Source organism: Hyperolius riggenbachi, chromosome 11, assembly GCF_040937935.1.
Source record: "Hyperolius riggenbachi isolate aHypRig1 chromosome 11, aHypRig1.pri, whole genome shotgun sequence".
Taxonomy (NCBI): Eukaryota; Metazoa; Chordata; class Amphibia; order Anura; family Hyperoliidae; genus Hyperolius; species Hyperolius riggenbachi.
The window spans coordinates 183,655,814-183,668,485 of NC_090656.1; the positions used below are offsets into that span (position 1 = coordinate 183,655,814).

Sequence of the window (12,672 nt, forward strand, 5' to 3'; positions counted from 1 at the left end):
ATGTTTGGCGCCAATATTTTATTTGGAAATAAAGGTGCATTTTTTTCAGTTTTGCGTCCATCCCTAATTACAAGCCCATAGTTTATAAAGTAACAGTGTTATACCCTCTTGACATAAATATTTAAAAAGTTCAGTCCCTAAGGTAACTATTTATGTATTTTTTTTAATTGTAAATTTTTGAATTTTTTTTTTTAATTACAAAAAAATACAAAAAGGGGGGGCGTGGGAGGTAATGAGTTAATTTTTTGTGTAACACTAATTTATTTCTATGTAAAAAATGCTTAGGGTGTAGTTTTACTATTTGGCCACAAGATGGCAACAGTAACTTTGTGTATTGCGACCTGCGAGCGTCCGGACAGGAAGTAGTAGGAGGCTGTGAGTGTTTGTTTTTTCTCACAATGATCGCGCTGCCCATCGGAAAGCAGCGGATCATTGTGGGGCTTAGATCAACGAACGGGAATGGATTTTCCCGTTCATTGATCTCTGGGCGAGCGGGCGGCGGCGTGTTTACTAGCGGCGGGCGGCGTATTTACGAGCGGGAGCGCGGAAAGTACGGATTTCTCCGTCCCTGGGGGTTAAAGGATGGAAAAAGGGATGGAGACATTCGTACGGGCGGGGGTAAAGTGGTTAAAATACAACAAAACTAAAAAAAACAAACACACAGAGTCCAAGCTTGCAAGGGTTAAACAGGCTTTGGTGTGACAGCGTTTCGCAGGCTCTCCAGCTTCTTCAGATGCCACAAAGTACTTTGTGGCCTCTAAAAAAAAAGCAAGAGAGCCCACAAAAGGTCTGTCTGGCCAAAGTCTGTTTAACCCTTGCAGGCTTGGACTCAATATGGATTGTCTCTTGTGATTATAGTGTCGAAAATGTGAATTATTGCCCTGACTTTGCATCTTTTGGAAAAAACATAATTTTGTCTGATGTTGCATTTGTACAGTATGTCGTCATTTCAATTCCTCATAATTTATGATTAAAATGAAAGTAAACCTGAGATGTTCACATAGCGTGTATGTATACTTACCTGGGGCTTCCCCCAGTCCCGTGAGGACCATGGTCTCCCTCGCTGTTCTCGTCGGCCCCTCCGTTCTTGCACTTTGCCTCCCGGTAATCCAGCCAGCTGCACTCTTCCACGCATGCGTGGCTCGGCCATGTGCCCCTCATTGTGCTCCTGCGGCTGGGAGCGTACTTGCACAGGCGCAGTATTCTCCTGGAAACTGGGTGCATGAGCAACCCAGCCGAGCATGCGCAGAAGCCCTGACTGGCGGCAACTGACCGGAGTCATAGCGCCAGAACAGAGGGCGAGGGATGTCACAGTCCTCATGGGGCTGGAGGAAACCCCAGGTAAGTATAAATATGCCCCAGTTTACCTTTTCAAGTACACTTTAAGCTTCAAACCAACACTTAAATCATGTTTTTCCAATTTTGCCAGTGAATGTTCATTTTACGTCAGCATGGACTACATTTTCTTTCATTTGGTCTAGTCTCCCTCATGTTCTACATTACTGGAAAAAAATATGGTTATACTACCGCACAGTGGCATCTCACCTTGCAGTACTAAGCCGCAGAAGGTTCTGTCTCTGTATCGTGGGGAGGAAACGGGCCCATACACTTGTCAGATAAAGCGTCATCAGTTGCTTTTAGGCTGCTTTCACAGTGGGATGTTACAGGTGCACGTTAGTGCAGCCTGTAACGCATCCCAGCTCACAGTAATGAAAAATCAATGGGCTGTTCACAGTGCCCACGTTGCGTTACAGTGTAACGCTGGACGTTCAATGGAAGTGCAGCATACTGTGCGTTATAGGTCGGTTTGGCTGCGTTAGACTGTTTGCACATACTCAGTAAGGGGAAAGTCCGCTATTGTTCCTAGCCACATGGCTAATTAATATTCACTGCACTGTAGTGTTGTCCAGATCATGAACGATTCGGATCTTAGATCCGGATCTTTCTTGTGAGTCGAATCATCCGGATCATCACAATGAACAATTCGGTTCACAGTGGATGTCTGGAAGTAACAAGAACTGCAGCTTCTGTGCACAAGCACAATCTTCCTGCTGCATCTCTCCCTCCCCCATTAGCACCCTCAATGTGCCTTCATTCTCCTGCACCTCTCACTCTGCTGCACCCCTGCTTCCTGCTTCCCTAGTAAAATGATTCAAAGATTCGGTTCAAACATCCGGATCTTTTCAATGATCCGATTCAAATAATCCGAATGATTGAAAAGATCCAGACTTCCCAGGATAGAACATAAACAGCGCATCAAGAGCCACATAACGCGATAACGCGGCTCAATCTGATGAACTTCAACACCACCATGCATTGCGTTAGGGGCACGTTATGCGACCTTAAAGAGAACCCGAGGTGGGTTTGAAGAATATTATCTGCATACAGAGGCTGGATCTGCCTATACAGCCCAGCCTCTGTTGCTATCCCAAACCTCACTAAGGTCCCCCTGCACTCTGCAATCCCTCATAAATCACAGCCACGCTGCTGACAAACAGCTAGTCAGAGCTGGCTGTGTTTATCTCTATAGTGTCAGTCTGCTGCTCTCCCCGCCTCCTGCAGAACTCCAGTCCCTGCCTGCATCCCTTCCCTCCCTGCTGATTGGAGGGAAGGGACGGGGGCAGGGACCGGAGCTATGCAGGAGGCGGGGGAGCAGCTGAGACTGACACTACAGATGTAAACACAGCCTCACAGCATGGCTGTGATTTATGAGGGATTGCAGAGTGCAGGGGGACCTTAGTGGGGTTTGGGATAGCAACAGAGGCTGGGCTGTATAGGCAGATCCAGCCTCTGTATGCAGATAACATTCTTTAAACACACCTCGGGTTCTCTTTAACGTCCCCTAAAACGTCTTGGTGTGAAAGAGGCCTTAAGAAAACTGCTCAGCTGTGAATCCTGTAAGCCCAAGTCTCCCATTCCAGATGTGAATATATTAGCCCTGGATTTACCTGATGCATTGAAGCTTTTGGGAGTTGTGTTGTGTGCCTGGAAAATGAAGAGAAAAATTAGTTAATCGATATTGATACATAAAAATATTTTCATTAAACAATAACATTTGGAAAATTCAACATTTGAGATGATGTCCCTCTGCTATTTTTTTGGCCCTGTTTCCACTTGTAAAGATGTGAGTGGGCGTGTGAATCCCTCTAGCCGTGCCATGCATGACTATGGGCATACAAATGCATGTGATTTCAGAAGCAACTTATTGATTTCAATAGGCTGCGATTCCCCATCCGAATTCACCTGTGGGGAAAGGCAGCGAATCATCTTTAAAGCGGATCCGAGAGGAAAAAGTAACTATAACAAGTCTATATATCTTATCTAAAGTTTAGATAGTTTACACAGCAAATCTAGCTGCAAACAGCTTAAATAGAATATGATTATTTCTTCCTGTGATACAATGACAGCAGCCATGTTGTTTGTAAACATTACACAGAGGCAGGCTTATCTGCATCTTGAGCACTCAGCCTGTGAAAAAAAAACGAATTCCCCCCTCCTCCTCCCCCCTTTGAAATCTCTGGCTAGTAATACCTCCCCCTCCTCCTGCCCAGACTAAGCTCCCATGAGCCCTTGCTACTGTCTGAAAATGCCTTGGCTCTCTGAAAACCTGAGGGTGTGGATTGTTTAGTTTATAGGAAATTCGAGTATTAAAACAAAAACAAAAAAGTATTTGGCTTGAGGAATGCCCTATAAACAATAGGAAAGGAACACAATTATGCAATGAGTAAAAGTTCATCTCGGATCCACGTAAATGGAAACGAGCCCTACAATTATTTGAAAATCATTGAATTCAGATTTTACTGACATTTTTGAATTGTCCCAACTATTCTGGAAACGTCTGGCGTTGCATATACCATTCTAGGTAAGGTACAAAAAATAGCAATAGGCCACTTCCGCTATAGCCTGCTTCAGCCCTTTCTGCCTAGGCTTAAAGAGAATCTACAGCTAAGAAATAGAACATTAGTAGCAAAGATATGGAGTCTCATATTGTTTCCAGTACAGGAAGAGTTAAGAAACATCAGTTCTCTATGCACAAGTGCTGAGCTCTCGGACTATTTTAGTCGGCTACAGTGCTATTTTCTGAAGCACTTGTACATCTAAGAAACTGTGAAATACAACTTCAGATAAGATTATAATGCAGGGAAGTTCAGTATAGTTTGTGAACTGCAAATATAAGAGAATGATGCACTGTTATAAAAAAAAAATCTAAACTATATAATGGAAAATAAAATGAGACTTTTCTTTGCTACTAATGCTCTATTAATTATCCATACTACACATAGAAATTATTATATCATAAGGGTTTTTTTTGTTTTTTTTTTCCGCTTCAGGGTCAAAGATGGTTGTAACATCCAAAGATTAAAAAAAATGCAAAAAATAATGCAAATTTTATTTTTCTTCTAAAATAGGTCCTACTTGTTCCCCTTTTTTTTCTTCTTTTTTTTACATGGTCTGCGTGCCATTGCAGAACTGCAGCAACTGTTCAGTATAATTAGTGGGATTGTGGGATTTTTTTTTCTTTAGCTAAAGTAACAAGCTTGTCTCAGCATGCAAAGAACAAGTTTCACATTTCAGATAAGATAAGGACACTTTAAACGAGTCATCAGGGAAAATAAAATAAGTGCTACTTACAGGGGGCTTCCTCCAGCCCCAAGCTCCCAGCATGTCCCTTGCCGCAGCTCTGCAGTCAGCCGTTCGCCGCAGCTCCGTCCCGGTCCCCAGCGATGACTACAGGGCAACCTCTAAGTCGGCCTGTACTGCGCTTGCGCGAGCCCCGCTGTCAGTCACCGCCATGTGGGCCGGAGCGGACTGTGCAGGCGCAGAACTACTGCGCCGGCACGGTCCGCTCCGGCCCACGTGGCGGTGATTGACAGCGCAGCTCGCGCAGCCGCAGTACAGGCCGACCTGGAGGTTGCCCTGACATCGCCGGGGACCGGGACGGAGCTGCGGCGAACGGCTGACTGCAGAGCTGTGGTGAGGGACATGCTGGGAGCTTGGGACTGGAGGAAGCCCCCGGGAAGTAGCACTTATTTTATTAATTTTCTCCCCTGATGACTCCTTTAACCAGGATTCAATTTAACCCCCCCCCCCCCCCCGGTCAGCATTATAAGTCAGTTATACGCTAATTCATTCATGAATTAATTAACCGATTTCGGGCGGCGGTGATTGAAATCTTCTCCCTGTTTGGAGACTGTTATTCCTGTCAGGGTGTAGAATTCACTCACCGCCGCCACGCACTCTCGCCGATTGCGTCACTCTCTTCCTGACGCAGCTCATTCGCCCTGCCGTCGCTGTAACAGCAGAGCTCCGTGAGCCAGTCAAGAGCCGATTTCATTGGCTCCTCCCCGTGTCCATCAATGTGAGCCAACCTCATTGGCTCACATTGATCACAGTGTCTAGAGCCAATGAAATCGGCTCTTGAACGGCACACAGAGCTCTGCCGTCATAGAGACGGCAGAGTGGGTGGGCTGAGGCGACGGCTGTGCGGCGGTAGAGCAGACTCAGTGCGGCGACTCGTTTGTATGCTCCGGTTTCTGGTACCAGCAGTCTCTGGTCCTTAAGGGGCCAGAGACCGCTGGTACTGAAGGGGTTAAATACTAAAACACAAAACAGAGCATTGAAATATATTCTCTACTGAACAAACAACATACTTGTTCTCCTTCATTGATTTTCTGGAAGGCTTGGGTGACAAATTTGGGGAAATGCTCGTCCAGTCCTTTGTAAGCAACCTCGGACTCTGCCCCTTTGCTGCAAAGCCACTTAAGGAATTTGCTAAACTTGCCACTTCATCGTCATGGTCGCTGTAAAAACCACAAAGAAAACTACGTAGGTTTGAATCGCATAGTTCTCCGTCATTCAAAGAGTACACGCAAACTGTATCCAGCTTGGCACTGGGCCAAAAAGTTTCACCAAGAAGTGGATCTGATTGGCTCAATATCAGGTTGTATACAGTTTTCATGAAACATGCATGCAGGGCAGAATTAATTGCATCTCGCTGACCATCTCTTCTCGCGATTCTGTTAATGAGCCAGGGTCACGTGCTCTAATGATTGTTTAGAAATAATTATATAAAAAATGCTGTAGTTGACTGATAGTACAATGGGCAGTGCGATTTTGATCAGAGTAGTATGCTAATCCAATCAAAGCTGACTGTGTCATATAGTGTAGTATAAAATAACCCATTTACAATGAAGTCAGTGAACATTTTCCATAAGGCACAAGTACATTTTCAATCAATCTTGTCGATCTTAGCCTCTGTACTGTGCCTACATGAATACGTTCCTAAATGCCCAGTAAAACAAAGGCGCTCGCGCCTGGTTTTTCAATCTGTACAGACAGTACTAGTGCATACAGAGTACAGATGTGTTCGACCATGGACTGGAGGGCGTGCATGGAAACGAGGAGGGTCCTGGGCACTAGCACTGGGCCTGATAAGGAACGAGCATCCAGAGGGTCCCACTACTTAGGTAAATACCTAATTTAACTTTTTTTTTTTTTTTTAGCCTCAGGCTTGTTTTAAAGGGAATCTGAAGTGAAAGTAAACTTATGATATAATGAACTGTGTAGTACAGCTGAGAAATAGAACATTAGTAGCACAGATAGGAGTCTCATATTGTTTCCAGTACAGAAAGAGTTAAGACACTTAAATTGTTATCTATGCAAAAGCTGCTCTGAGCTCTCAGACCCTACTTGGGTGGGAAACGGTCCTATTCTATGAAGTACTTATACATCAAAGAAACAGTGAGACGCAGCTTCAGATAAGGTTTTATTGCAGGGGAGTTCAAAGGGTAATTAGCTCTGCTCTGTTTCATAGTTTAAAATACAGAGTGTTGTTTGTAATAGCAAATAGAGTATGACAGAATGATGCAATGTTAAATAAATTTTTTTAAAAAGCGAGAGAACTGAAAATAAAAATCAGACTGTTCTTTGCTACTAATGTTATATTACTTATCTGTACTACACATACAATTCATTATATCATAAGTTTTTTTTTTTTTTTTTTTGCTTCAGTGTCACTCTAAATGATGGTTTTGCATCTTGTGAACATGACCATGGCTTCTGCAGATTATTATTTGGGAAGCTGGGCTGCAACTATGTCTGGGGTGCACTGAACCTCATTAAAGAGGACATGAAGATAAAAAAAAAATTCACTTACATAGAAATGTTCCTGCAGCTGTCCTGTCCCGCGCCGGTGCTCAAAGATCCTCCGGTCCCCCCGCCTTGGCTTCGTTTCTTCACCGCTGACTTACAAGTCAATAGTTTCTGGGGAGTGTCTGCAACACCTCAACCCGAGCACTTTAATTACAGTGCAGGTAGATTTTGGCGCAGCCGCCACCACCATAGACTGTAATAGGAATTACAGCTATAGCAGCGCACACAGAGCAACTCCGGCGCTGTCAGAGAACGGAGCTGAAGTTACTTTTAAAACACAATAATTCGGCTTCCAGCAATTGCTGAATTATTTCATTCCCCACCATCCATGGCAGCCTGGAGGGGGAATAGTATTTAGCGCGGCCGGAAACTTGTGCAGCAGCAGGATCAGCCATTTACCGGCTGTATCCTGCACCCAAGTCTCCCGGCGCCGATTTTATGTGTATCCCCTCAACCAAATAAACGTGTGTAATAGGGCTTAAAACTAGAGCAAATATATGATTAGAGAAGGGAAAGAATAGCACCTTCCACAGCAAATTTAGGAAAAAAAGATAACAAAAGTATTCTCCTATGGGCCTCAATTCTCCTATTCTCCTTTGCCTCCATTTTCTACCAGGCATCCACTCATCACTATTAATACTGTATATCTGGATAGCAATTGTGCACTTTATTTTCATATATGTGAAATTTGTGTGTTTTTTTCTTGGAGATTTTATTGCACAGGTGTTGTTTTATTGGTCTTGCATCACACTAGGTTGTGTATACTGAACCCGGGTTCTCCCCTGTTGGGCTCAATATTGAGCCTACTGTGGGGTTTTATATCTGACAGCAGCATTGTGTCATTATACAATATATTGCATTTAAAGTGATTGTTTCATATGCAACAGGGATCATAATGGAACATTTATTTTTTAAATGGTTTTATTTTCATTGAATCATCAATATTGTGACTATTATTATACCCAATGTTGAATAAAGGCTTTTGTTATATATTTTTTCCTAAATTTTCTGTGGAAGGGTCCATTCTTTAAGGTCTTTGCTTCTCTACCGTTCGTGCTCCACAGCCGGGATCATCCTGCGCAGGTGCAGAATAAGAAAATCTCTACTGCGCCAGCACAGGACGCTCCTGGCGATGGGAGCACGAACAAGGTCTCATGCGGCCTGGGCACACGCAGGCGCAGTGGAGGCGACCGACAAAAGAGAAAGTGAGCTGGGGCGGGGGACCTGAGGATCACTCCAAATATGCGCGGGAGCAGGACGGCTGCAGGGGGCCGGCAGAAGCACCAGGTATGTGAAACACGGTTTTGTTTTTTGCAGTTTTCTAAGTCAAACTCGACATGCGGTGCTAGAGGGGATGATAATTACATTAACAAATTCATACTTGCATTAGGATTTTCAACAAAATGTTTTCAAATTTGAGTACAAATTTAGTACAATTTTTTAATTACTGCAGAAAATTTGACATACACATTAAAAGTGTACAAACCTAGAGGGAAAAAAAAAACTCTTTAAATTTTAGCAGAATTTACTCCGTAAAATGACAGTTCTATAGTAGCAACAAAAACAGACATAATAAAAGAACCACCAGCAGCCTGAAAGAACCCTAGGTAAAAACGATGTTGTGGCCAGGGATGCAACAACCACCTCCCAGGCCCTGAAGCAAAGTTGTGGTAAGGCTGTTCCCAAACCTCTGTCCCCTGTGTGGCCAGCCAACACCCCCCCCCCCCCCCCCCAAGAGTAAGCTCAGCAGTGCAGGGTAATATTTACCTGCACCGGCACTGCATCGGGTCTCTGCTCTTCCTGTATACTGGGCTCCCAATCACATGACATCAACAGTCAGCAGTATGCAGTATAGAGCATGTGGCTGCAACGAATAAGGGCATGTTCACACTAAGAGCTTTTTTGAGCGCTTGCGATTTTAAAAGCTCTTGCTAATGTTATCCTATGTGAGTGTTCACACTGGAGCGATGTCATTTTGTAAAAATCCCCCATAGGATTGCATTAGCAAGAGCTTTTAAAATCTCTAGCATTTAAAAAAGTTCTTGTGTGAATGGACCCTTAGAGACCAGACACAGTACTGGAGCAGGTAAATACAGTACATGTAACGAATGTCAGGCAGGCCGCTGCCCCCACACTGCCCCATAGTGTCACCACAGATACCAGGGTATGCCACTTTTATTTTATCCATGTTTGCTATATGCTATATATGAAATAAAACAAATTTAGGCCTGGTGCACACCAGAGGAGTTTTTTTCTGAGCGTTTTGAGTTTTTAAATCTGCTGCTAATGTTATCCTATCTGTTTGTTACAAAATCTCATTGCTCCAGTGTGCACAGACACATAGGATAACATTAGCAGCAGATTTAAAAACTCAAAACGCTCAGAAAAACTCCTCTGGTGTGCAACAGGCCTTATCCTGAATCAGCAGTGCCACGTTAAACACTATAGTGACTGAAACATTACACTTCTCCACCGCCCTTAGTCTGCAGAAGGGGTAAGAAGGGGCGAGCCCCTATAGCTCCTGGGACCCCTCTTTCCCCCACACGGGGGTCTCAGGGGCTATTGCTATGACTCTGGACTTGACAAACTGTAAATTTAAAAAGTTTTAACAGCAGAAAAACAATACATGTATGGAAAACATTTGCTATATAAATAAGCAGGATTACACTTGTCTTACCCATCAGTTATGCGATTTCTGGTTTCCCGTGTGATATCTGGGGCTGCCGGCCAAGGCTGGGAAATCATTTCATTTACTGTATCCTGAGAGCTTGGTTCATCCAGGGACTGAGTACTAATAAGCTCCCCCTCGGGTACAGAAGCTCCAGGCTCCAGAGGTCTGTGCCCAAGCTCCAGCTTGCTGCAGTTCAGTGCTGATAGAAGATGCAGCGCTGAGGCTGCTGAGCTCATGCTAGGAGCGTGACTTGCGTCCGCATCTTCAGAACTCAGGCCTAACGGTAAAGGCACTGGGTAACTTCTTTGCAACGTTTCCGATGCAATCTCTGGAATATCTTGAGACATATTAGTGGAAGCACTTGAAATAACATCCGGGGAACGCTCACGGGTAGGAGAAGCCTGGGATGCTACAGAAGGTTCCAGACCTTGCAGCTCCAATGTGGCCAGGGATGGAATACCTGATGGTGTGACCTATTGATGATACGGGGAAAAAAAACGTTCAAAAAAAAAGTAATGTCTTTCAAGCAACTACAGGTTTTAAAGTGTACCGACAACGGGAAGTAAAAGTTTAATACATACCTAGGGCTTCCTTTAGCCCCCACTGTGCAGATCGCTCCCACGCCGGCATCCAAAGCCTCCTGGATCCCCCCGTAGCTGCCCCGTTATCTTCAAACAGTCGCGCAGACGCAGTGCAGCCAAGCACGTTCCCCTGTATCGCTACCGCGGCCAGGAGCGTTCTACGCCTGTGCAGTAGTAATGCGCAGGGGCGGGCGGGCATGTGCAGTACACGCCCGGCTGGCTGCGGAGATTGGGGCTGCTACCGGAGGATCCAGGAGGCTTTGGACGCCGGCGTGGAAGCGATCTGCGCGGAGGGGGCTGAAGGAGGCCCCAGGTATTTATAAAAATTTACTTCCCCTCGTCTCAGGTTTACTTTAATGTTTCAATGTAACTTTACTTTAGAGCGCAGCTGAAGATATGCTTAAAAAAAAGTTTCACTTACCTGGGGCTTCTGCCAGCCCCTGCAGCCGACCTGTGCCCGTGCCGTTACCATACGATCCTCTGTTCTACCGCCGCAGCTCACTTTCACTTCACACAGTCTGTGTCCACTGCACCTGTCTGGCCCTGACCGCGTGCATCCTCGCAGTATGCTCCTGGCCACGGGAACGCGTACGGGGATACGCATGGCAAGGGCCGGACAGACGCAGTGGATGTTGACTTAGAAGTTGGCTTCCACTGCGTGAAGTGAAAGTGGGTCGCTGTGGGAGAACCGAGGATCATATGGTAATGACGTGGGCACAGGTCGGCTGCAGGGGACTGGCAGAAGCCCCAGGTAAGTGAAACTTTTCTTGTTTTAATCATATCTCCAGTTCCGCTTTAACCTATTTTTTGTCTAATTCTAAACTTAAAGGGACTCCGAGCACCTCTCATGGGCATGCCTTTAAGCCAGACAACTTCCGACAAAGTCGTGCTATGACCCCTTTGGAGGAGCCTCTTGCAATGGCCATGCGTGTCACTTCCTCTTCCTGCTTCATTCAGTGATGCACTTTTCTAACAGATAAGACAGGGGTGACCCGGAAGTTAAAACAGCCAAGATGGCAGCCGCGATTTTTTAAACTGAAATCGAACGAAAATTATTTGGTGCAGAATGGCGATTCGGGCATCAAATGAAAGAGGAGAGGAGAGCACAAGCTACAGAAAGGTATGCATCTTTAAGTACTTTGCAGTACTGGTCGGAGTCTTAAAGGCATGCCTATGAGAGGTGTTCTGAGTCACTTTAAAGGTCCGCTATCGCGAAAACTGTAAAATTTTAAGTACATGTAAACATACAATATATAAATAAGAAGTACATTATTTGGTACTCTTCCGTTAGCCGAGCTCAAGTGTAATAGGGCAAAGTAATGTGTTCTGTGAGCCCGTTAGCCGCCCGCAACTTTAATAGGGCAATGTAACAGATGAAGCAGCCGGCTTCGGCTCTGCTTCCTCTCCTCCCCCTGCCTTTATCCTATAGAACACCGGAAGCCCAGGGACACGCGTGTCCCCGAGAGTCTTCCGTCGCAAGAAACAAGCAGAGCGGGGAGGCTGCAGACATTGCTTCTGCCAGCACCTGCTCTGCAAGAACGAACGGCAGGATTCCGTGCCGCGACGAACGACTCTGGGGGGACACGCATGTCCCCGGCTGCCAGTATTGTAGGAGGCAGGGGGAGGAGAGAGAGCCGAAGCCGGCGGCTTCATCTGTTATATTGCCGCCGGCTTAATTTAATTCAATTAACTCACCTTTGATACCTTTGGCCACAGGGAGACGGCCAGTAAAAACTAGTTACAAGGTGTTGCAAGTTACACGTATTCCACTTTTATTCCGCGGCAGACACATTACTTTGCCCTATTACTCTTGCGCCCGGCTAACGGAAAATACCCATTTTTTCCAGAGTAAAAGGACACAAATTACTTTTCTACTATGTTGCTGTCACTTACAGTAGGTAATAGAAATCTGACAGAACCAACAGGTTTTAGACGAGCTTATCACCTCATTAGGGGTTCTCAAGATTTTCATTATTTTCAAAAGCACTTACCGTAAAAAAATGGCAGTTGCTCCATCGAACTGTCAAAAAACTGTGAAGCGAGCACGGAGGTTGGCCAGCATATTTGTATAAATCCTTTTCAGGGAGTGTCTTTATAAAGAATAAATGCCATGCTGAGACTCCCCCCAACATAGGAGATAAGTACTTTATGTGTCAGTGTACTCTGGGAAAAAATGTACTTCGTATTTGTGTATGTTTACACGTACTTAACATTTTACACTTTTTGTCACGACAGTGGTCCTTTAAAGACAGCTGAAGCTTGGGTACA

General features: G+C 45.1%; 1 protein-coding gene across 3 annotated transcripts in view; it reads right to left on the reverse strand.

The window, feature by feature from the left end:
* Nucleotides 1–12,672, reverse strand: part of EDC4 (enhancer of mRNA decapping 4) — a 105,856-nt gene that overhangs the window by 31,528 nt on the left and 61,656 nt on the right. The window contains exons 18-20 of one of the 3 annotated variants that reach the window (XM_068261771.1): nt 9,830–10,296; nt 5,652–5,801; nt 2,949–2,985 (exon numbers count right to left, since the gene is read on the reverse strand). In XM_068261771.1, coding sequence (XP_068117872.1) covers nt 2,949–2,985; nt 5,652–5,801; nt 9,830–10,296 — 654 coding nt within the window. Of the gene's footprint in view, nt 1–2,948; nt 2,986–5,651; nt 5,823–9,829; nt 10,297–12,672 lie in introns of all 3 variants that reach the window. The other 2 variants (XM_068261770.1, XM_068261772.1) reach the window with 2 other exon arrangements.